The sequence below is a fragment of the Natrix helvetica genome, assembly GCF_964273705.1.
Source record: "Natrix helvetica genome assembly, chromosome: 2".
Lineage (NCBI taxonomy): Eukaryota > Metazoa > Chordata > Lepidosauria > Squamata > Natricidae > Natrix > Natrix helvetica.
The window spans coordinates 194589156-194611670 of NC_138552.1; the positions used below are offsets into that span (position 1 = coordinate 194589156).

The 22515-nt window shown below is 37.9% G+C and overlaps 1 protein-coding gene across 4 annotated transcripts in view; it reads left to right on the forward strand.

The window, feature by feature from the left end:
* Nucleotides 1–3114: 3114 nt before the first annotated feature.
* RNF217 (ring finger protein 217) overlaps nucleotides 3115–22515 on the forward strand; it is a 49515-nt gene continuing 30114 nt past the window's right edge. The window contains exons 1-2 of one of the 4 annotated variants that reach the window (XM_081941345.1): nucleotides 3115–3956; nucleotides 21249–21482. In XM_081941345.1, coding sequence (XP_081797471.1) covers nucleotides 3336–3956; nucleotides 21249–21482 — 855 coding nt within the window. In that variant the 5' untranslated portion in view covers nucleotides 3115–3335. The remainder of the gene's footprint in view (nucleotides 3957–21248; nucleotides 21483–22515) is intronic. The other 3 variants (XM_081941344.1, XM_081941347.1, XM_081941346.1) reach the window with 3 other exon arrangements.

A 22515-nucleotide genomic window follows, 5' to 3' on the forward strand; every position in this document is an offset into this window, starting at 1 on the left:
CCTTCAGTATTAAAGACAAAATATCTCTTAATATAAATCTGGGTTGTACAGGATCAGGATTTGAAGGGCAAAATATGATTCTGATAGGACACTTGAGGAATACTTGTGATAGAAACATTTTAAAGCAGCTGTGGGTTTTCTGGGACTTGCATGGCTGTCCTGACATATGATCCTAGGAAAACATGTGTTTGAAACATTTGCTGCAATCATAAGCAGGACAGTATTACTGCAGTCACATCCTGTTTATGGGGTAATTATAAGCATTTTGTTAGTCATTATGGAAACTGAATGCTGAACTGAGTAGATTTTGTTGAGATCTATCCAGTTCTTTTGACTTTCTTGTTGGGTAGAATGAGTATGTACAGCAAATGTAAATTATTCCATTGGAATTAGGTGTGCTTTATTGCATTAGTTGACTGCTGTTCTGTTCATTTGAATATAGGGCTATGATTTCTAAGATCTATCTGCACACATGTACAGTTAGAACTATGTTATGTAATAGCTTATTGGAATTTTTGTTTTCTCTTCTCTAACAGATAATGAAACATTGAAAAATGCATTTGCCCAAAAATAGCATCTGGTTTCAACAGATTGTGCAATCCTAAAAGGCTTAAAACTGAAAGCAAAAACATTTCTCTAATCTACTTTTTTGCAAATTGTCTGAATGAGATAATGCTACGTACATACATACATGCATGCATGCATGCATACATTTTCATATAATTTCATTACACACACACACACTCACACTCACACACTGCTTTCTATAGAGTTAATTACACTTCTGGTCATTATAGATGCACTACCTCCAATTTACTAGTGTTGTATGCTAACTTTAAACAGTAAATATAGTTCTAAGTATAAAATGGTTGCGAAAATCCTATGAAATATAAACAGCCTGACTTTATGGAAGACAATGGGAAAAATAAATATGTTGTTTTTAATCTAAACTAGTGCTTGACACAATAGGGTGATTTAAACCTAGTTGTTCAGAACAGTGAATAATTCAGGGATTATCTGTGTTGACTCTCCTAGCCTCTAAAACAATAGATTACAGTAGAAACCAAAAAGAATCCCCAAAATCAAAATGGTCTTGCATCTTCCAGCCAATGCCCCTAATAAAATACTTGAGTGTATTTCACCTATGTTTAATTGCATCCAATACATTTCTTAACTTTCTCAGGCATTTCACATTGTTGCCAAGCTTGTCCCTTTGGACTCTATCCATTTAATATGTTCACTGTTAATTAATTCCCTTGATAAAGAAATAGCATCTTCAGCAAAGGATTACATATAATGGATTTTTCTTAAACACGATCGCTGCAAAAGGTGCCCAGATTTTTTTTAAGTTTATGGAGATAATAAAACTTTTTTCCTTTGCTTCTATGTAATGTTATACTTGCTTAAACTGTTATATATATTAGGCTGCTGTTAAAAATACAGAAATTGTCTTAAAACGATGGTAACCAATACAAATATAAACTTCATATGGATGAAACATTAATAATAGCATAGTGATTAGGAAAAACTAGCCATGTGCTATATCAAATTATAACATATTGTTCTGACTTAGTGCATTATGTGAATTCAGAAAGTGCAGCTTATAAACCATGATTTACAGAATATGATTGTTCATAAAATCTTAACTGAAACAAAAACATGCATTGGTGAGTGGTGCATGTATATAATGAATTAATTTCAAAGATTGAGGTTCTTATCATTTTATAGGGCACTTCAACCAAAAAATCTTTCATATGCACAGGTCCAAATGAAGTTTGGATGGGATTCTAATGGAAGCGTGGAAATTTAAAATGCAAAACCTCTGGTTTTACATATGTTGACGATGCTGTCCCCAAAACAGTTATGTTCTTCTCAAAATTGTTCTCTGTGACACCTGCTGAGTGTACACTTTCTTGAAATTAATATAGAAAGTATAGATTTTAACATAAAAAGTCTCAGATAAATTGTTGTTGAAAAAGCACCTCTGGAAATCTGTGGCAAGCAAAATGTTTACGGGTCAATCAAAAGCATTATTTCTAAGTCCTCATACCAATTGAGTCCTATTTCTCTGTGCTTCTGGTTTTCTACACATTACTGTTTACCAGTTGTGAATATGCCTACCCTTTTTAGCTATTGTGCAATAAAACAAAAGTGAGACACCACTTAGGGATGTCTAGTGAGAAACTATGTGCGAACAAGACAAAATATTACCTGGTAGAGTGCTTTGACTTAACTATTCAAGCCAACTGTGCTATCTTCCCACTTGTCCTGCTTGACAAGTTTTTTTTTTCAAGTGGCATTCAAAATTGGATGGTCACCAACTCATAGAGAACATTTCACTTGCAATATAACTGTTATATTTTATATATGTTTCTATTATCTTCTGGTTTTATTTTAGTTATAATGTAATCATTATTTCCAGCCAGTATAACTTTTCTAATCTTGAATCAAGTGAGGCTTTTTGGTTTTGTGCTATAGAAGGGTAACGTTTCTCAGCTGCCTTCTGTTCTTTTCCGGATCCTCCTTAGCCGTGATGTCTGATTTCTTTCGTTTACTGACCCGATCGTGGGGTTAAAATGACCTTATTGAATAAGCTTTCCTCACACCCTGACTAATCAGAATCAGCTAGTAAGGTAAAGCAAGGTAAATCCGTGACGCAAAGCCTTGAGGAGCATCTTAATATACCGCATACAAATAATATACAAACGTCATGCCCATTCAGTTTTATTAACAACTTTGGTCCCTCTCGGCCGCCCTCCCTTTCTCTCGCACTTTGATTAAACCTGCATAACTTCAACTATCTGAAAAGTTAAGCTGATAAAATGAGGAGGCGAGTTCAGGGAGGCTCCAAAGCTCTTTTAAAAACAATCCCTTTCGAGGGCGGGGGGGCGGAGGAAAGAAAGAAATCTCGGCACGTTCTATTCATACACCATCTAAGTAAGAGAAAGGTGGCATTGCGACGACTGGATTTGGAAACGTCGAAGAGAGGGAATGAGGCGGGGGGGGGGAGAAGAGAAATGGCAGGCGCGTCAACGAGCTGGATACAATCCCGCAAAAGAGGAAGGTAGGTAATACGAGGCGGTGTGTCGTGCGCGCGCGGCGCGGGGGCGGAGCTACTCCTCTTTGAACTCGGCGAGCCGAGCAGGAGGAGGCGGTGCCGCGTTGGGGCGTCGGGCCCTCGGCGCGGAGAGCTGCGAAGTGGCTGCTGCCCCTCCTGGCTTCCTTTTGCCCAGGGGCTCCCGACGGTCGCCTCTGGTTTGGGTGCGAAGGCCAGTCCCGGCTTGGGAACTGGATGGGAAGCAGCCTCAGCCAGGAAGGCTGCAGGGACGGCGGGCATGGGGGAGCGCCTTAGCACGGCCAGCTCTCCGCCGGAGCCAGACGGAGTCGCCCCCGAGCCGCGTCTCCCGGGCACGGAGACCCAACCTCCGCTGCCCACAGTCAGTGGAAGGACACCAAGGCCACAGCAAGAGGACGATGCTGGACCGCCGCCGACTGAACCGCCAGGCCAGGAAGCCGGCGACGGCGGCGGGGCTCCCTTGGAGGAGGGTCCACACTCGGAAGCACCAAGTAGCAACAGCTGCCGGCTTCCTTTGAGGCCCGTCTCCCCTGCGGAGAGCGAGCAGTCCCGCGACGGCCCGCCGCCTCTTCCTTCTCCTCCTCTTCCTCCAACTCCAGGAGAAGTGGGCCGACAAGAAGACCCCCCGCCCGCCGTCTCGCCGCCGCCGCCCTCCCAGCCGAGCGCAGTGGAAGCTGGAGGAAAAGGGACCCCTTCCGGCAACGTCGAGGTCGACCTGTATCTTCTGCCCGAATCTCTCTCCGGGCTGATCTCCGGGGACTTCGGGACCCTCCTGGTGCTTTCTTGCCGCGTCTGTCTGGAGGAGAAGCCCTTGAAGCCGCTGCCGTGTTGCAAGAAGCCCGTCTGCGAAGCGTGCCTCAAGCGCTATCTCAGCTCCCAAGTGGGTACAGCTTTGGCGCAGTTGTCCTTGACCTGCCCTTCTCTCCCCTTTCCCCAGAACGGCTCGGGGGTGGGCGATGATGCCTCCCCTCCCAACAGGCCTTCGGGCGTGTGGTCTTCGCCGGGAGTCTCCCTCCCTTGTTTGCCTCCTTAGGGCGATCCCGTGTTGCCCGTCCTTCCGTCTCCTGCGGGCGTCGGTAAAATCCGTACGGGGATTATAGCGCTCGGCACATGTGCAGAATGCTTCCCTCCCAAATCCGCGAAAATCTACTCTCCACCCGTCCCCGATGTTTTAGGGGACGAAGCAGCCAGTCAGGAAGTCGGGGAAGACCTGGCTTAGTCTTCTAGCCCTTAGATTCCCACCGTTGTCTTTTCCTATTTCATACGTGATCGTAGGGCTTCTTAAATGTGGAACGTCCCTCGTTTTAACAGCAGGTTCTTCCTGAGTTGAACGCCTAAATTCTTTTTTTTGTTATCCTCCACAAGGTTTAGCAACACCTTTTCTATCGGTAACCCCCCCCCCCCCAACCACATACACTTCCTGTTCTGTATCCTGCATCCCTGAATTTCCTGTTCTTCCTTTCTCCTCTCATTACTCTTTGGTCCACTAAGCAAAACTTGTAAGGGGAGCAGAGGGAGGGGGGACACCTTGTTTTTAAAAGACACATGCTTTCCTTGAAACTTCCTGTTCCTTGTGTGTGTGTGTGTGTGTGTGTGTGTGTGTGTGTATGTGTGTGTGTGTAGGGGGACAGTGGTGATTGGAATGTGCTGGTTGTTTATTGGTCATAGAAGCCATTGAAGGCAGTGCAGTGAGAAGATAATGCAGCCTTTTCCGAATGTGAACTTACTTTAGGTTGGAACAGATGGTTAGAATAGTGGTTCTCAACATGTGATCTGCGAAACCCTAGGAAGGGGGGCATGATGTCCTCACGGGGGGGGGGGCTTGCGAAGAAATGTTATGATTTAAATCTTGAGTTAAGCCTTGGGGGGGCATGGTCTGTGGCCACAAAAGGTATTTAAAGGAGGTCCATGATGAAGAAGAGGTTGAGAAACCACAGGGATAGAATAAATAGAAAGTGGGGGGGGGAGTGGAAACATCCTAGAAGATAATGTCAAATTCTTCCATGTTGTTGTTGGGAAAACTAACCATGTGTAGTCACCGTAGTAATTGAGAATCAAGCTCAACTTGAAGGATACTTTTTACATTACTCAGTGCTGTAGGAGAAAATGGCATTTGGCATTTTCTTGTGAAGAATTTTCTTTTTTCCTCAATATTAACAATCCATTGCTGCTCTAATGATTGAGTTCTGTTGCAAATCATAACTGCAGCTCCTCCTATGGGACACACAAACGCACTTGTCTGCATTTTTTTTTCTTTAATGTTAGCTACACTTTGTGTTTTGATTTTTTTTCTCTGCCAAGGACTGTCTTCACCAGAGTTCAATTTTTGCATTTCTTTTAGAGTTAAAATCAGTGCGGGAATAGGAAAAAAAGATACATAAATGGACTTATTCCTCTGTAAAGAGAGAGAAAAAACTTAAATGTTATAGAAGTTGAAAAGGCTTTTCAGTTTTTAAGAAACAGTTTTCAGGTTAGTTAAGAAAAAATGGTGTATGAGTGAAAGAGATTAGTAAAATTAGCAGCATTATGTTTGTGTCCTCTATAATGCTAGTTTACTTACGTATCAAAAAGTTTTCCTATCAACATGTTACTGACATTTGTGATGCATTTTTTTCTTTATCTCATATTTGATGATATTATCATAATTTTTACAAGGAAGATTAGCAGAGTTCATACCTTACTCTAAGCCAAGGCTTGCTTTAACTATAATTTTCTGAGTTAGATTTATACAGTCTGCTAAGCCATAAGCTATGTTTTGCAAATGTATTACATAGATTACACAAATCACATTATGAATTAATTTTGTGAACCCAGGTAATTGTAGTTTAGTTAATAAACTGTGACTTAGCAGGGTAGGTGAATCAGATCATTAACTGACTTTTTCATTTAAAACTTTTAATCAGTTTTAATCAGGCGAACAGCTTGGATATGTATTTAAGCAAGATATTCTTTTATGCTGTAGAATAGCTGTTATTCATCAAGGTCAGTTGAAGATATTCATAAAGAATGTTTAAAGACCAAAGTGATCATTTGTTTCTATTTTGTTATTTTCTATATGTATCAATGTATTTAAAGTTCTTGTACTTTCCATTCATCTGAAAATATTACTAGAACAGATTACAATTAGCGGAAATAAAAGAATCTTCAGATCAAATACAGAAAGAAAAGAGGGTAAGAGAAAATATTTTTTTATATATTAACAGCCCTGTGATGTAGGAGCAAGCTATGAAAGAGTGATGTGGTTAAAGAATCTAACAGTCTATAAAGAAGTTGAATTCCGTCTCCATATTTACATCAAAGAATCTGAGACACTGCAGCAGTTTTATCTATATGATTGACAAAAAGCTGTTGCCTATATGACTACATTTTTGTGGTATATTTAAACTGAGTCATTGGGAAATTGGACAAGAGGTTATTTAATATTTTACATTTATATGAGGCTTTGCACTCTTGTTCCAGTAAAAATAAAATCCTATGCCCAGTTTTGGTGCTAATGTTTTTATTTTGTTTTGTTTTCTTGCTTGTCTTGATGCTCTTCTTTTGAAAAAGTTTATTTTTTACTTAACTTGATAGAAAATTCAGGTCTTTCAGGATAGGTGGAATGTTGACTTGCTGGTAGTGTCTACCGATAGGCACACTTCCTCATTTTATTCTATAAAATTTCCCAGTAATTTTTGTTTCCCTAATTCCCTCAGAGGTTGAGGGAACTGGGCAATTTTGAGACACTAGTGACATTATTCCAAGCTGTTGACCAAGATTTATCTTGAAAACCCATTTTGTGTTTGATTTTAATTTTAAACATACACATAAACACCTGAATTATAAAAAAGAACTTAATTTCATTTTTTTTGTACACAATGGAAAAATAGTTATTGTATGCTTATATAATTTAGTTCTATGTTTACTGGCACTTCATAAGTTCGTATGTTGAAGGAAAGTTAAAAATAGTATATAACATGACAGTAAATGTTCCAAAAGCTTCATATTTATTCCTTCCAGGTTACAGCATCGCTGTGAATAGGTCAGTGTTACATTGTTTATTATTTGTGACTTTCTTTGCTCTAGTCTAGAAAGTACAGAGAGATGTTTGCCCACAACCCAGCAAACACAATAACATGTTTAAAATACTAATTGGGGAATGGGATATCAGTTACTGATGAATATCAATTAAAGCTCATACCACCGTGTAGAACTATGATACAGATGTTGATTTTAGCTAAGTCTCGAGCTTTCAGTCACTCCAAATCTTAATGGTATGTCTCTACTCCAATAATAATAAATTGAACTGAATAGGATTGCATTTTTTTTTGCATCAGAAGTGACAAACAATTACTTTTAAGGTACTTAAACTCAGAGACAATCTTTTGAGAGGGCATATCTGAATTCATCACTTGAAGACCCTGGCAGGGTGGTGGGGCTTGAAGTATTTTTGAATACTAGAAACACTGAATCAAGGTCATAATGACCCACAGTAATGCATATTGTTTTGGACAATTGGGGTCATAGGTCCTCACCATGCAAAGTCCTGAGCAAATGTTTGTTTAATGGGTAAATATACTAAATAATTAAACAAAAAGTTTTTTTTAAGAAAAAAATGAAAAACATGATGTGCATTGTGTGTAGCCCAGGTCTTGGCTTTGTTGTTTTCTGTAGAACACACCATACAAATGCATGCTAGATTAGGTAGAATAAAACTATATATATAAAGCGATTGGTTCTTGACTCATTTTTGATACACAAAATTGCAGCAGCTCCTTCAGCATAGCTTGGCCAGGAAATAGGAAATATTTTGCATGATAACATTATATAAGCAGCATACTTCAAAACATGGGTTGGTCATGTGTTGTCTTCAACCAAATAATAGAAAATAACTAGATTATACAAGGCAATAATACACAACAAGAAAATGAGACATTATAAAAAACTGTAATTGTATTTGTTTGCTTTGGATATAGCATTTTATGTGCATCCAGCTATTATTGTGTTTGAGAGACTTAAGACCATGTGTGGAACCAGGCAATTGTATTTTTGTTTCAGCAAAATATAGTTGAACAAACCACAGCTTAATCCTAACATTTGAACCTACATTGTGCCTACAATGAATTGACACTGAACAAGGAATGGATGTTATGGCAAGAATATTCTTCACTTTTTCTTTAGATGTTTCTGGTGAGAACAATAGAACATACTTAAATCTCAGCTAGAAATAATTCTAAAGCTGCTTCAGTCTTCAGGATTATGTCAAGTGATGGGGGGGGGGGAATGTCCAACTCTCTACCTTTGGCAAACATTTTCAAACTGTTTTACTCTTTAATCAAATTTTGTAAGATTCTAAGCAAAAAGATTCCCTTTCCTATTCGGCTGCTGACTAATGACTGTGTCACCAGAAACATTTCTGTGTTTTGTGCACACAGTTTGTTTAATAATAATAGGCTTAACTACAGATAGTCCTCGACTTATGACCTCAATTGAGCCCAAAATTTCTGTGGTTAAGTGAAACAATTGTTAAGTGAGTTTTGCCCCATTTTATAACCTTTCTTGCCACAGTTGTTAAGTGAATCACTGCGGTTGATAAGTTAGTAACCCAGTTGTAAAGTGAATGGGCATCCATCATAAATGGGATCATGTGACCCTGGGACACTGCAATGTCATAAATATGAATCAGCTGCCAAGCATTTGAATTTTGATCACATGAACATGGAGATGCTGCAAAGGTCATAACTCTGAAAAATGGCCATAAGTCACTTTTTTCAGTGCCGTTGTAACATTGAACGGCCACTAAACAAACTGTTGTAAGTCAAGGACTACCTGTATGTATATTAAAGAATTCAAATGTTTTATCATAATTCCACTAGGCTGGAATAACAACAAATCTGTACAGAGTATTCTCGCTATATTAAAATTTGAATTATTTGTTATAAAATTCCACGCAATGTATTATGTTTGCTTCATTATATGATATATATAGGTGCAAAGAATATCATTACTGAACTTTAAAAGAGAATGTATTCAGATTTAAATTTATTAAACACTGCATACTGCATGCTGTTAATGAGCTGAAAGAATAGTATTACACTACAGTAATGTCAGACAAATAATGAGCAGCTGGAGATAGAAGCCTGTGGAGTCAGCAGGCAAAAATAGGCATCATTTTGAGTAAGCTGAGTCACATATTCAGTAGAGTTTTTCCAGCCAATCATCAACTGAACTTTAATGGGGTTTTTTAAATTAAATTGTTTATGTATAGGGCTTGGGTGATGAGAAAAATTTTATCTGGCACTATATTCGCCTTTTTAATTTCCAGCCATATGCAGTATATGAAGTGTTTTCTTGCTGTACTTTATTTTATTTCTCTTATCAAGTTATGGATTATAGTCCTTTAAATCATTGGATCAAGATAGCTCTCTATGAATTACCTTGGGTATTATATGAATTGCTGTTGTTTTTGTGTTGTTTTCTGCTTCTTTGTTTCTAAATGTTTTATCAATATGTAAACTACCCTAAGAGCATATAAATATACAGCATATAAATTTAAGTAGTGGTTATTTCGGTGTGCTATTTTAAGGCAAGAACAACCAAGCAAACTTTAGGGCATGTGGGGATTCAATCGATTAATTAAATGTGTGCATTAAGAGCCTCCAAATATTAATTAATATGTATTCTATGAAGTGTTAAGGGGCTTCACTGCATTTCCACAGCATTTTCTAAGATCTGTTCCAATAATTCCTGAAGCCCTTTTTGCTGCACAAGTCTTCCTTCCCTATAAGACTGGTAATACTAGATCTGTGAATGCTGTTGAATGCTTGATATGCATGTACTCTATGGAAAACACACTCCTGTGTATGCCCATATGTTTTCTATATAGAGTAATGATGCCTTGTGTTCAATATACTGTTCAGAGTGTGCTGTGATGGCTCAGCTCAAAATATTTTGCATTATATGGACTGCCTAGGATTTTTAAATTGATTTTCCAGCAATTTTGAGTTGCAATTTATTGTGTTGAATCTGAGGAATTGCCTTCTTATACAGAAGCTATACTTTTTTGGAATCATGATATTTCAGTCAAACTGGACCTACTTCAAGCCAGATAGAATATAGAGACCAAGTGCACCCTAACATACCCCTAACTTTAGTGTTTGATATACGCCCTAACCTTGCTGTTTTTAGGTTTGATTCTTTCTTAGAATGATTTATATGGGGTGCAATTTTAAATGAAATGTTTGAGATTTCTTCAGAAGCAGGGCTATTGAAGTAACGATCATAGTGTTAGCTAGCATGTTCTTTTTAGTGATAATTAACCAGTTTTTTATAGCAGGCTCTTACTGGATTGAGGGAAGACAGGTTTGAAGCTTCAAATGTAATACAGGTGGTCCTCAACTTACGACCACAATTAAGCCCAACATTTCTGTTGTTAAGTGAGGCATTTGTTAAGTACATTTTGCCCCATTTTATGACATTTCTTGTCACAGTTGTTAAGCAAATCACTGCAGTTGATAAATGAGTGACTCAGTTCTTAAATAAATCTGGCTTCTCCTCTGACTCTGCTTGTGAGAGGGTTGCAAAAGGTGATCACGTGATCTTGGGATGCAGCAACGGTCATAAATATGATCAGATGCCGAGCAACTGAATTATGATCACATGATCATGAAGGTTGCAAAGGCTGCAACTGTGAAAAATGGTCATAAGTCACATTTTTCAATGCTGCTTGTAACTTTTTCTGCTGGTTGAATATAGGATTTGCTCAATGGAAGAGAGAGGGAAAGCTTCACCACAAAAATTACTCTTCTTTCTACCACACATACTAGTTTGACCAATTGCTGTTTTGTTAAACAGTATTCTTAGTATTTTATTTATCTAGTTATGAAATTTATATGCTGCCCATCTCACCTAGAGGTGACTGTAGTATACACCAGTGTTCCCAAACTGCTCTACTCCCGGGAACTGTCGACTGATAATTCTGAGATTTGTAATCCATCACGACTGGACAGTTTCAAGCAATGAAGGATTTATTGCAAAACTTCCAACATCACTATAATTACCACATTCCAAAATGGGTTGGACCAAGGCCGATTTTGAAAGGGATTTTTAATAGTCATTTTTTCCTTGTTTGCTGTTTCTTATTTGATTCAATAACACAGCGGATGCCATTTTAAAAACATTGCTGGCATTAAATGAAAAAGAAGAGGCACGTTAAGCCATGAATGTACTTGGTGGGTTACCCTAATTTTAAAAAGACATATTTAGCTTGCCAACCACACCACTTATGGTCTATTATGCTATATAGCTAAAACGTTGTGGTTGGAAACTTGTAATTTAATGCAGGTACAAGAAAAGTTGGAAGTTCATTATCTAAAATAATCCAGTGGCAATATGCGGTTTTCAGAATCACTTGAAGAGTTTTCTGAAACTATAATGAAATTTCCACTGAGATATTTAACTGGTTGCTGAAAAGGATATGCATTAAGAATGGTCTGGAAGGCCATTGAGGTCAATTTCTTAGGACAAAATCATTTGGGTCTGCTTGAAGTTAGATGTCAGCTGGGCAAATTCAGAGGAAGTATCTGAGACTACATCTTAATAGGTTATCTATGAGGAGTTTGATTCTGTAATAGCCAAGGAACTGGACAAGGTGGACTGCAGCATTGACTTTCCGCATGTAGTCTGGATTTTTCCCTTTCTCGTTGGTGCAAGTCTCTGGGGAGGTGCTAGGAACTTATACTGAGGTGGCGATAAATACATTGATAAGTAGAGGGAGTGGCCATCCTCCCTGAAGGAAGCAATAGGTGCTTCTCTTGCATTACATAGACATTCTGGAAACTTATGGTTTCAACCTTCCGTTTTAGGGAAGGTTGTTAAGAAAGTATTGGGGCTGCCATTTAGAAAGCCCTGGAGGAATCAGTCTCAATTTAGTCAGATTTCAAGCTTGGGCACAGTACATTGTGACATAATTTGCATTATGGGTAACCAGATAGGGGAAATGTGATGCTCCTAATGCTGTTTGATCTCTCTAATTGCCGTTCAGTACTGTCAATTATGGAATCCTCCTGACTTGCCACCATGATTTGGAATAGGAGGCACTGTTCCACCATGATTCCAACAGGGTCCAGTTGATGGTGATGTAGGGAAAGTTATAGGCTTCACTGTTATGGAATGAGGTCATCCTTCTAAGCATGGGCATGTTTTCAGTGCATAAGATAATGCCAATGAAATCTGTGCAGATACTTGCTTGGGTCTGGAAAGATAGCGATAGATTGAGTCTTAACCCCTTCGGGATGGTGTGGGTTTGTAACCCATTCAACTCCAGAGCAGTTTGCCATAATAGTTCTGGACTGGGTTGGTCTCTATTGACTTGGCTTATAAATTGGAAGTTCTTCTAATCCAGGGGTGTCCAAACTTGGGAACTTTAAGACTTGTGGACTTCAACTCCCAGAATTCCCCAGCCAGCCATTCTGGCTGGGGAATTCTGGGAGTTGAAGTCCACAAGTCTTAAAGTTCCCAAGTTTGGACACCCCTGTTCTAATCTAAGATATACTGCTCCTTCTAGGGAACAAGTGGTAGCTCCCTCCTGTGATACAGCCTTTTCTTCAAATGACTCCTTTCCTTTTGGCATTTTAGGAGGACTATTGAGACATTGCTAGTTACACTGATTGTATTTTCCCTTCAGCTTTAAAATAGTTAATTATGATTAGTTGGTTGTATTTTATTCCTAACTTCCAGTCTTACTATAAAATTATATGTTCTATTGTTTTCTTCTTTTGTATCTTTTTATGCTGAGTAGGAACTCTACGATCAGAATCCTAAACTGTCACAAATCCAGTAAAAGTAGTCACTCTTTCTATCTTAAGAAACCAAGTATTCTTTAAATCTTTATCATTTAATACAATTGCTACAAGGCAAAACCAAGGGATAATGGCTGTTTATAATAGTTGCTTGTTTGTTTCCTTATAGGTATGGCTTTTCATCAATAAGGGCAGTTTGATGCAAAATGTATTAAATTGCTCCTACTTCTGAAATTTGATTCAGTTAATTTAGTTCTGTTTAAAAATAATACTTTCCAATATTCTTGTGTGATGTGTTTGTTTGGGGAACGTTCCAAGCACTCAGTTATCATTGCCTATTACCTCCCCTACTTCATTTCACTTCAGGTGCTTTTAATATAGGACTTGTCATGTTGCCTAGATATCAAAGGCAGTCAGTCAGTAAAGGCAAATTCAGTAAAAATAAATTATTTATCTAATTATTTTCAGCCATTTCACAGAATAGGTTGTCTGAGGAAACCAGTTCATTCTTTCAAGTCTGTCTGTCCTTAATCCAAGGATGATTGTGGTTATGTCCCCAAAGTAATAAGGCACCCGAAATTGAGTTTGCTTCACGCATTAATTCAGAAATAGCTTGCTTGAATTTAAATCTCAGTGTGTTAACTTTTTGCCAAATAAGTTCCAGTTACTGAAATGATACAATATGTGTTCCTTAAATCTCCCTTTGGAAGACTAAGTTCTACAGAAGTGAGAAATGTTTCATGTTAGATGAATATTCTGTGATTTCAATGTTTGTATTGAAATGTTTTTCAGATGAAGAAATTTTGGAAAGGTTACTCAGTCTGCTGCAAAATATTTCATGTTCTGAGATAAAAATGTGGGAGGGAAAGTTCTTTACAAATATTGAATTAAAGACTTTACATATTCTACTTTCACATTAATTTATAGTATGATAAACAGTATTAAGTTTTTATGTCTCAAGCTTGGAAGCAGATAGAATTTTAATTAAATTTCAGGCAAGTGGTACTATTCCAAAGTTGGGTTCTTTAAGCTATTAAAATGTAGTAAATGAGAAATATTCATTTGTGCTAAATAAAACAACATATACATTATCTGTAGATATTTATATACTTTGAAGGAATAGATGATAAGATTGGAAGATATATTTTCTGTGTTTCAAAATCAGTTTCCAATTCAATATTAAATTATCTACTACTAGATAAAGTAGAAGAATGTGGTTTAGACAGCATCACCACCATTCGTAACTGGCTGACCAACTGCACTCAATGTGTAGTCCTCAATGGAACTGCATCTTCATGGACGGAAGTATGCAGTAGAGTACCTCAAGGTTCTCTTTTGGGCCCAGTACTCTTCAACATCTTCATCAATGATTTGGATGAGGGAATAAACGGGGAACTCATCAAATTGGTGAAAAGAGTAAGGTTCTACGTTTAGGCAACAAAAACGGAATGCACAGGTACAGTATAGATGATACCTTGCTCAGTAGTAGTAACTGTGAAAGGGATCTTGGAGTCCTAGTGGACAACCATTTAAATATGAACCAGCAGTGTGCAGCAGCTGCCAAAAAAGCCAACACAGTCCTAGGCTGCATCAACAGAGGGATAGAATCAAGATCACGTGAAGTTTTAATACCACTTTATAATGCCTTGGTAAGGCCACACTTGGAATACTGCATTCAGTTCTGGTTGCCACGATGTAAAAAAGATATGGAGACTCTAGAAAGAGTGCAGAGAAGAGCAACAAAGATGATTAGGGGACTGGAGACTAAAACATATGAAGAACGGTTGCAGGAACTGGGTATGTTTAGCTTAAGAGAAAGAAGGACTAGGGGAGACATGATAGCATTGTTCCAATATCTCAGGGGTTGCCACAAAGAAGAGGGAGTCAAACTATTCTCCAAGGCACCTGAGGGTAGAACAAGAAGCAATGGGTGGAAGCTAATCAAGGAGAGAAGCAACTTAGAACTGAGGAGACATTTCCTGACAGTTAGAACAATTAATCAGTGGGACAGCTTGCCTCCAGAAGTTGTGAATGCCCCAACACTGGAAGTCTTTAAGAAGATGTTGGATAGCCATTTGTCTGAAACAGTATAGGGTTTCCTGCCTAGGCAGGGGGTTGGACTAGAAGACCTCCAAGGTCCCTTCCAACTCTGCTATTGTATTGTATCTTGAAAAACAACAAAGAAATCAAAGTTGCTAATTTGATTTTGGATTTAGACACATTCCATGAAAACAAAATTTCTAAGGAGAAAATAATAAATTGTTACAGCAAAAAGGAATTTTGTTGTCAGTTGCACCTGCAAGAACTACTTTAACTGAAAGGATGTTTTGCTTCTTGTTAAATCCTAGCAAGAGGATTTCTTGCTAGGGAATCCTAGCAAGAGGAACCTTCAGACTGTGGTGACTCACTGTCTCTTACCACTGATTTATATACTGATCATTGAATTAATTTACCTTGCACTCAAATTTTAAATACAGTTGATACTATTGCAACCTTCCCCAAGCTATCACCTTCCAATTGTCTTAGGGTTGCCATGTTATGTGGGAATTGCAACTCCAGCACAATAAAGCATGCTTTATTGATGACTGCTGCTTTAATGTATCTACATACTCATTGATTTCTGTTGCTGTAATGGAATGCGTATATGACCTTGGAGGGAAAAGGAGAAGAGATGCTGCCTAGGAAATGATCAAACAAGAGAGGCAGAACTCCACCCACCCACCCCAAGTGGGGTAATAGCCACAAAAAGTAAGGAAGGACCCTCCCTAATTGTTCAAATGGTTAAAAGTGGTGTACTTGGAAGATTCTGCCAATGTAGCCTCACAATAAAGTAGAATTAGTACATCTAGCTGTGTTTCTTGTCTGGCTTACAGTATGTTTGTGCGCGCACGCATGTGCACATATGCACATATGTTTTGTGTGTGTAGGTAGGGACTGGCAATAATTTACTGTTACCACACTTGTATGTCAAAATTATTAGATTACTGTATTAATATTAAATTGTATATGAAGCATTAGTGTTATTATTCATCACTCACATTTGACTGATTACCTGGCAATTCTAGCTGTGGAACCTGATACATTCCTCTCTAAATGCTAAAATGCATGTTATCATGTATCTAGGGCTCTATATGGGTTCTAAAAGGTTGGTCGTGGCCCCTGAAGCCCTTCCAAAAGTTGTTGCCAAATTGCATTTTAAAAATGAGATTTTTTAAAAAATGAGAACTATAAAATGCATCAGGAATATCCCTATGATTATATTAAGTTAAATCTATATTTAATTCTAATTCTAAATTAAATAACTTTTTTTAAATTTTCAGCTTATTATTGTTTTGTGGACCCCTTGACCCCATTCCAAGATTAGTAAGATCCTTAGCCCGAAGAGCTATATACTCCAGATTTTAAATGAATGTATCTAAATACTGAATTTTCAACACATTTTGGTATGCTGGCATACATAGTGCTCTAAATATTGCAGGGCAGATATTTTATTGCAAATGTTTAGCAGGATACTTGCTTTTAAATAATACATAGATAGTTGTATCTAAACTCTGCTTTATATAGACAATAAATAGTGGATAGCAGGGATGTGAGAAATTAAACTCTTATTAGTGTCTATTTGCTCCTGATTCCTGTTTTTGAAGATTGTCTTAAAAATTATTTTTTGCTTCTGAAATACCAAGTAGATACTTAAAATAATTGTGCAGTATGTAAGTAAAGCCTCCATATGGTATTGTTTCATATATTACATCATGGTACTTTTGAACCTTACTTTAGTCTTCAAATAATTTATTCTTGTATTAAAATTGCATGTATGAACAGTTTGACCTCTGTATTCACAGTCTCTATTGAAATGTGATGATCAGGAAATCATTTCCATTCATAGTAAAAGAAGCCAAAAAGGGAACAAAAAAAACCTCTTTATCAGCAATACAATACCCAGATGGGCAGAGAATAACACTAAAATTAACATTAGGACAACTATCAAGAAGCAAACAGTGGTTCATAGCATACCAGATTTAATTGTGGTTGAAAAGAAGTAAATGTGGATAACTGATATGACAATACCAGGGGATAGTAGACTAGAAGACCAATAATTGGAGAAGATCACAAAGTATCAAGAGCTGAAGTTGGAAGATTATTGCATAAACCAGCCATGGTGGTCTCAGTGGTTTATACTGGGTGTCATAACAAAAAAAATCTTAGATAGCACTTAGAAAATCTGCACAATAACAAAATTTTCATCTGCCAATTACAAAAGGCCACACTGCTTGGATTTACTATGCTGATACATTGCTATCCTAGGTTCTAGACAAGAACCTGATGTATATGAAGGCCATCTTCAGCTAAAGAATTGGCAGCTTTAATTTCACATTGCTGTGTACAATAATAATAATACAAAGTTGGTAAACTCTAATCAAGTGAATGGCCTAACTATGCAATAGCTGTGAACAGCCAGATACTAAGTCAAAGCAAAACAAGAACCCTATAGTATCTTCCAGTTAATAGCAACTAACATTGAGGGGCCGACTGCTTCTTGACAATAAAAAAGTAACATATGATAATATTGCCAGTCATTTACCCTCTGTGGATTTTTTGAATGTTCAGGAATTACAGCAAATTCAAAAATAAAAATGCTACCAATATTTTTTGTTGGTCATGAAACATTTTTCTGAAATAATCCCTTGAGCCTGTTGAAACTAAGCAATTCTGGAATTGGATCAGAACTTCCAAAGAAATTCTACTACTCCAACAGAAAAAAAGATGATAGCATGATGTTGTTTTATGTCTTATCTACATTTCTGCATGGAATTTTAGGACAAGGGATTTGATAAGTAATGGAAGTTCATTTCAAGAGAAGTTTTTCTTAACATTGTATTGCTGTTCTGTTATTCAACTCCCATTATACTCAGCACAGTTTGTAGTCTTAAGACATGTGGAGGGTACACGGTTGGAAAATATAATTTTAGATGAGAATATTCCTCAAAATGTAGAATATTGTGTCCTTGTTGATATTATTCTTAAGTCCAACTTGTAGAACTAATTTCTACCTTCAGATCTTGAATGGATTTGGGCTGGAGTACTTGAGGAATAGCTATTACTACTTTTAGAACAAAAGAATGTCTCTGCTTACTTTTTAGGTCAAGTATAGAGAGATGTTCGATATCATCTTACTGCTTGAAGTTTAGTAAAAGACATGGACTCCCAAAAGGCGACATTTCTGGTTCAGTCACAGGTTAATTCAGCAATTATTGAAGCATGATTCTTCTAAAAGCTGTTGTGGTGATACAATTTCAAAATGTTCACAGTTAAATCAATGATGTGCAACTTCTCAAGTTTGAAGTCTCGGCTTTGATTGCCATGCTGGGTTACACTCGAGGTACAAAGTTACAAGGGTGTCAAACTCATGTCATACAAGGGACCTTTTTCCCCTTCACTAAACTGGGTGTGAGTGTGGCCAGAACGTGACGCATCCGGCCTGCAGGCCAGAAGTTTGAAAGCCCTGCTCTACAAATTAGTGACTGGTGCTAGGATAAAATATACAGTACAAAAGGTAATGGCAAAAGTTTCCCCTGTCCAGTCACATCTGACTTGGGGAGGGGGGGTGCTCATCTCTATTTCTTAGCCAAAGGAGCCAGCATTGTCTGAAGACCATTCTGTGGTCATATGGTCAGCATGACTATAAGCACACAGAATGTGTTAACTTCCCACCAAAGTGGTACCTATTGATCTATTCTTGTTTGCATGCTTTTGAACTGCTAGGTAGGCAGAAGCTGAGGCAAATAATGGGAGCTCACCCCATTGTGCCACATTCAGGTCTTGAAACCTGGCTGTCAGCTTTTTACCTGCAAGCTCATCATCTTTAACTGCTACGTCATACCACCCCTCATACAATATATAAAGTGAGATATTAAGGCTGTGGAGTGTTTGAGTTTCACTTTGGAAATGGTGCTTTGAAACACTCACGAATGCAAATGCAGCCCTGTTTGGGCATCATTAAAACAGCATCTGTTTACCAGGATGAACAGTTGGTAAACTGTAGCAAGAAGCCTCCCTCTGGCAACTGTGGAAACCTGGAAAATTAGAACATCTGCTTTAATGATATGCAGACAGTTGCTGTATTTGCATGCATGTGAATTGTCTCTTGAACCGACCCTAATTATTGCATAGTCCTATAACATTATCAACATAATTACTTTACATAATTATTTTGTGCTGTTGTCACGTTATATTTTGATAGTGGACATTTAAAGTCTCTGGGTGCTGCACCTAAAGCTTTGGACCCATGCTGATTTAAATCAACAATTTTAAATTAGGAAGAAACTAGGGCAATTTATAACAAGTTCTTACTAGTGTGATGCATATACTTTATATTGAGCAGTGGTTGCAAAGTGGTTAGAATGCAGTACTGCAGGCTAACTCACTTTTCACTCCAGGAGTTTGATTCTGAGAGGCTCAAGCCTTCCATCCTTCTTACGATCGTAAAATGAGGACCCAGATTGTTGGGGGCAACATGCTGACTCTGTAAACCACTTAGAGAGGGCTGTAAAGCACTGTGAAGTGGTAAACGGGTAATCCTTGACTTACAACCATAATTGAGCTGAAAAATTCTGTTGTTAGGTGAAACATTTTTAAGTGAGTTTTACCCATTGTATGACCTTTCTTGCCACAGCTGTTAAGTGAATGTTCAAAACAACATATGGTACTTGAAGTATAAATACTCATAATAAAATAAATCCTAAAATAAGCATTTTAAGGCTCAATTGAACCAATCGGGCCTGTCAGCCTTCCTAGGTAGACTGGACAGGAAACATGATGAGCTAATTCTATTTTATTTTAAGGCTACATTATCAGAATCTTCTAAGTTTGTAAGTACAAATCACTTACCCTCTTTTTACAAACTGATAAGTTAAGAGCTCTCTCTTTGTCCCCAATACACAAAGTCATTATCACATCCCATACAGGGATCCAGGAAGAGATCTGTTTATGTTGTGGTGCCTGCCATATGGAACAGCATTGCCCCAGAGATTAGACTTGAACTGACTTTACTGGCCTTTCTGTAAGATCTTGAAGAAAGGTTTTTGTTATCAAGCCTGAGCCTGTATCACAGGGGTGTCAAACTCAAGGCCCGGGGGCTGGATCTGGCCCACGGGGTGCTTAGATCTGGCCCACAAGGCCATCCTGGAAATAACAAAAGACTGACCCATGGGGCCGTATGCAGCCCTGCCGGCCTCCATTTTCACTGGCAGAGGGCAGCAGGAGGATTGCCCCAGCTCCACCCAGGCCACCTCAGGTGTTCCCTAATGCTAGTGACATCAAGCTGGCCATGCCCACCCTGTTCATGCCCACCATACCATGTCCACACACCCCCAAGGTCAAACACAACTCTGATGCAGCCCTCAACCCCTGCTGTTCCATGATCAACCCCTGCTGTATCATGATTGTCTTTTTTGGTTTGTTAGCTTGTCTTGGATGTTATATATTTTTTTAGTTTTGTTACATTGTTTCACTGGATGTAGATGTACCTAATAGATCTAGCATTCACTATTACATAGTAGAGATTAATTTGTCTGGGTAACTGATAATTTTTGAGGGTTTTTAAAATTAAAATTGTGCAAACATGAGAGATTAAAAACCTTTATTCTTCATTTTAAATTTGTTTTGTAGGCAGATTTTTTAAAAATAAATTGTCTATACAGACTTGGTGGCAGTGGTTGTCCTTAAATGTTAATGAAATAACCCTCTTCACAATCTCTGAGCATTAGTTGTTTTATTAACCCAAGCAACTTCTGGACTCTATGAGACCACAGCTTTTGATTTTTATATTAGAATATTCCATAATGATGTTAGTAAGTTCTGGTTTTTTTCCTTTCATTTTATTAATATAGCTTGTAGTAGTTACACACAATAAAATGGATACTAAATTAAAACCCTTGCCTTATACCAGGTAGTCCTCATTTAATAACCACAATTGCGACTGGCAACTTCATCATTAAGCAGTGTGATCACTAAGCAAGATACCTTGTGCACCCAACTTTCAACTCTTTTGCTAGCTTCTCCATTGACTTTGTTTGTTGGGAGCTCTCTTTGAAGCACACAAATGGTGATCATGTAACTGAAGGATATGGTGAAGGTCATAAATGCCTGCTGGTTGTGAGGCACCCTAACCTCTTTATTACACGACTGTGGGAATGCTATGATGGTCATAAGTGTGAGGGCTAGTCATAAAATTACTTGTTCAGCCCCATCTGAACTTTAAACGGTGACTAAACAGGACAGGTGTTAAGTGAGGACCAGGACTAGCTATTCACTTAAAGGATGAATTGAATTGTTCTATGAGGTTACTTTTGTGACATATTATCTTATCAACATGTTCTTCTGTTTATATGCAGGTGCAGGTGGGGCAAGCAGATATCCCATGTCCAATTACAGAGTGCAGTGAACATCTGGATGAAACCACTATCCTCTTCAACTTGCCACATGATGACATCATCAAATATAAATACTTCCTGGAACTTGGCCGTATTGGCTCAAGCACCAAGCCATGCCCTCAATGCAAGCACTTTACAACCTTCAAGAGGAAAGGTCATATTCCGACCCCTACCAAAATGGAGAACAAGTACAAAGTGAGCATGCTCACACGAGTTATGGATTAAATGGCAGAGTGTGAGCAGCAAAATTAGGCCAGGATATGGTGGGCATTTAAATGGGCTTTCTTCCCTTACTGGAATCTCATGTAAGATGTGTTTTTAGACTACAAATATATAGCTTATACCCATTATTAGTCAACCATTAATCTATTTGGACTAACTAGTCAGATGCCATGTTAATCCTTATGTTGTTACACCTTTTTGTCTACGTTTAGAAATGGCCATCCGGCCTGCATTATTTTATGGAGTTTGGCAGTTCTTACCCTTTGAAGTATTTGGTGGTCTTTGCAATGTTTATTTTAAGTATTGTACTATATGAGTACCTAGCTGAAGTTTACAAAGTTCCCAGTTTTACTTTTGTGATTTGGTACTGCTCTGAAATCGACCATCTCAAAGTACATGGAGAGCTTTGCATTTTACTCTTGGGATTATTCTGTTAATTCTCATGCCATTTTGGTCTGACATTCTATTAATTAGTTAATAGAAGTCACCTACAAGAATGCAGATATAACGTGGCTTAGTATAACGCGGCAATAATGGATATGTGTTGCTATATGTGCAGAATATTTTTGGAAAAATAGACACTAAAAATATGCATGATAAACTACTGCATGTGCCAGATTATAACATATAGTCCCAGATTATAACATTGTATATACGTAAAAAGAATTATCAGTAATATGAGCATAGAGTTTTGTCTTAGATTCTTATTTTTAATGCTTATGTCTAATGCTAGAGCAATTTAAAGGACTATATAATAGTAAAAACAACATTTGGAACTAGTGGTTCAGTGTTCTACAGGATCAGGACAACAAATTAGGGACTGGTAGAGAAATGTAAACAAAATTTCTTCTTGTAATGTTTAATGTGGTTCTGATATATTATTAACTCATAGTTCAAACTCATGGGTATGCTCGTTGATTTTAGAATTTTCAGTTGTAGATAATTCATTGCCAGGAGAATGCAGTAAGTACTAACTGATATTTAAGATTCTTTTTTTAAAATGCTC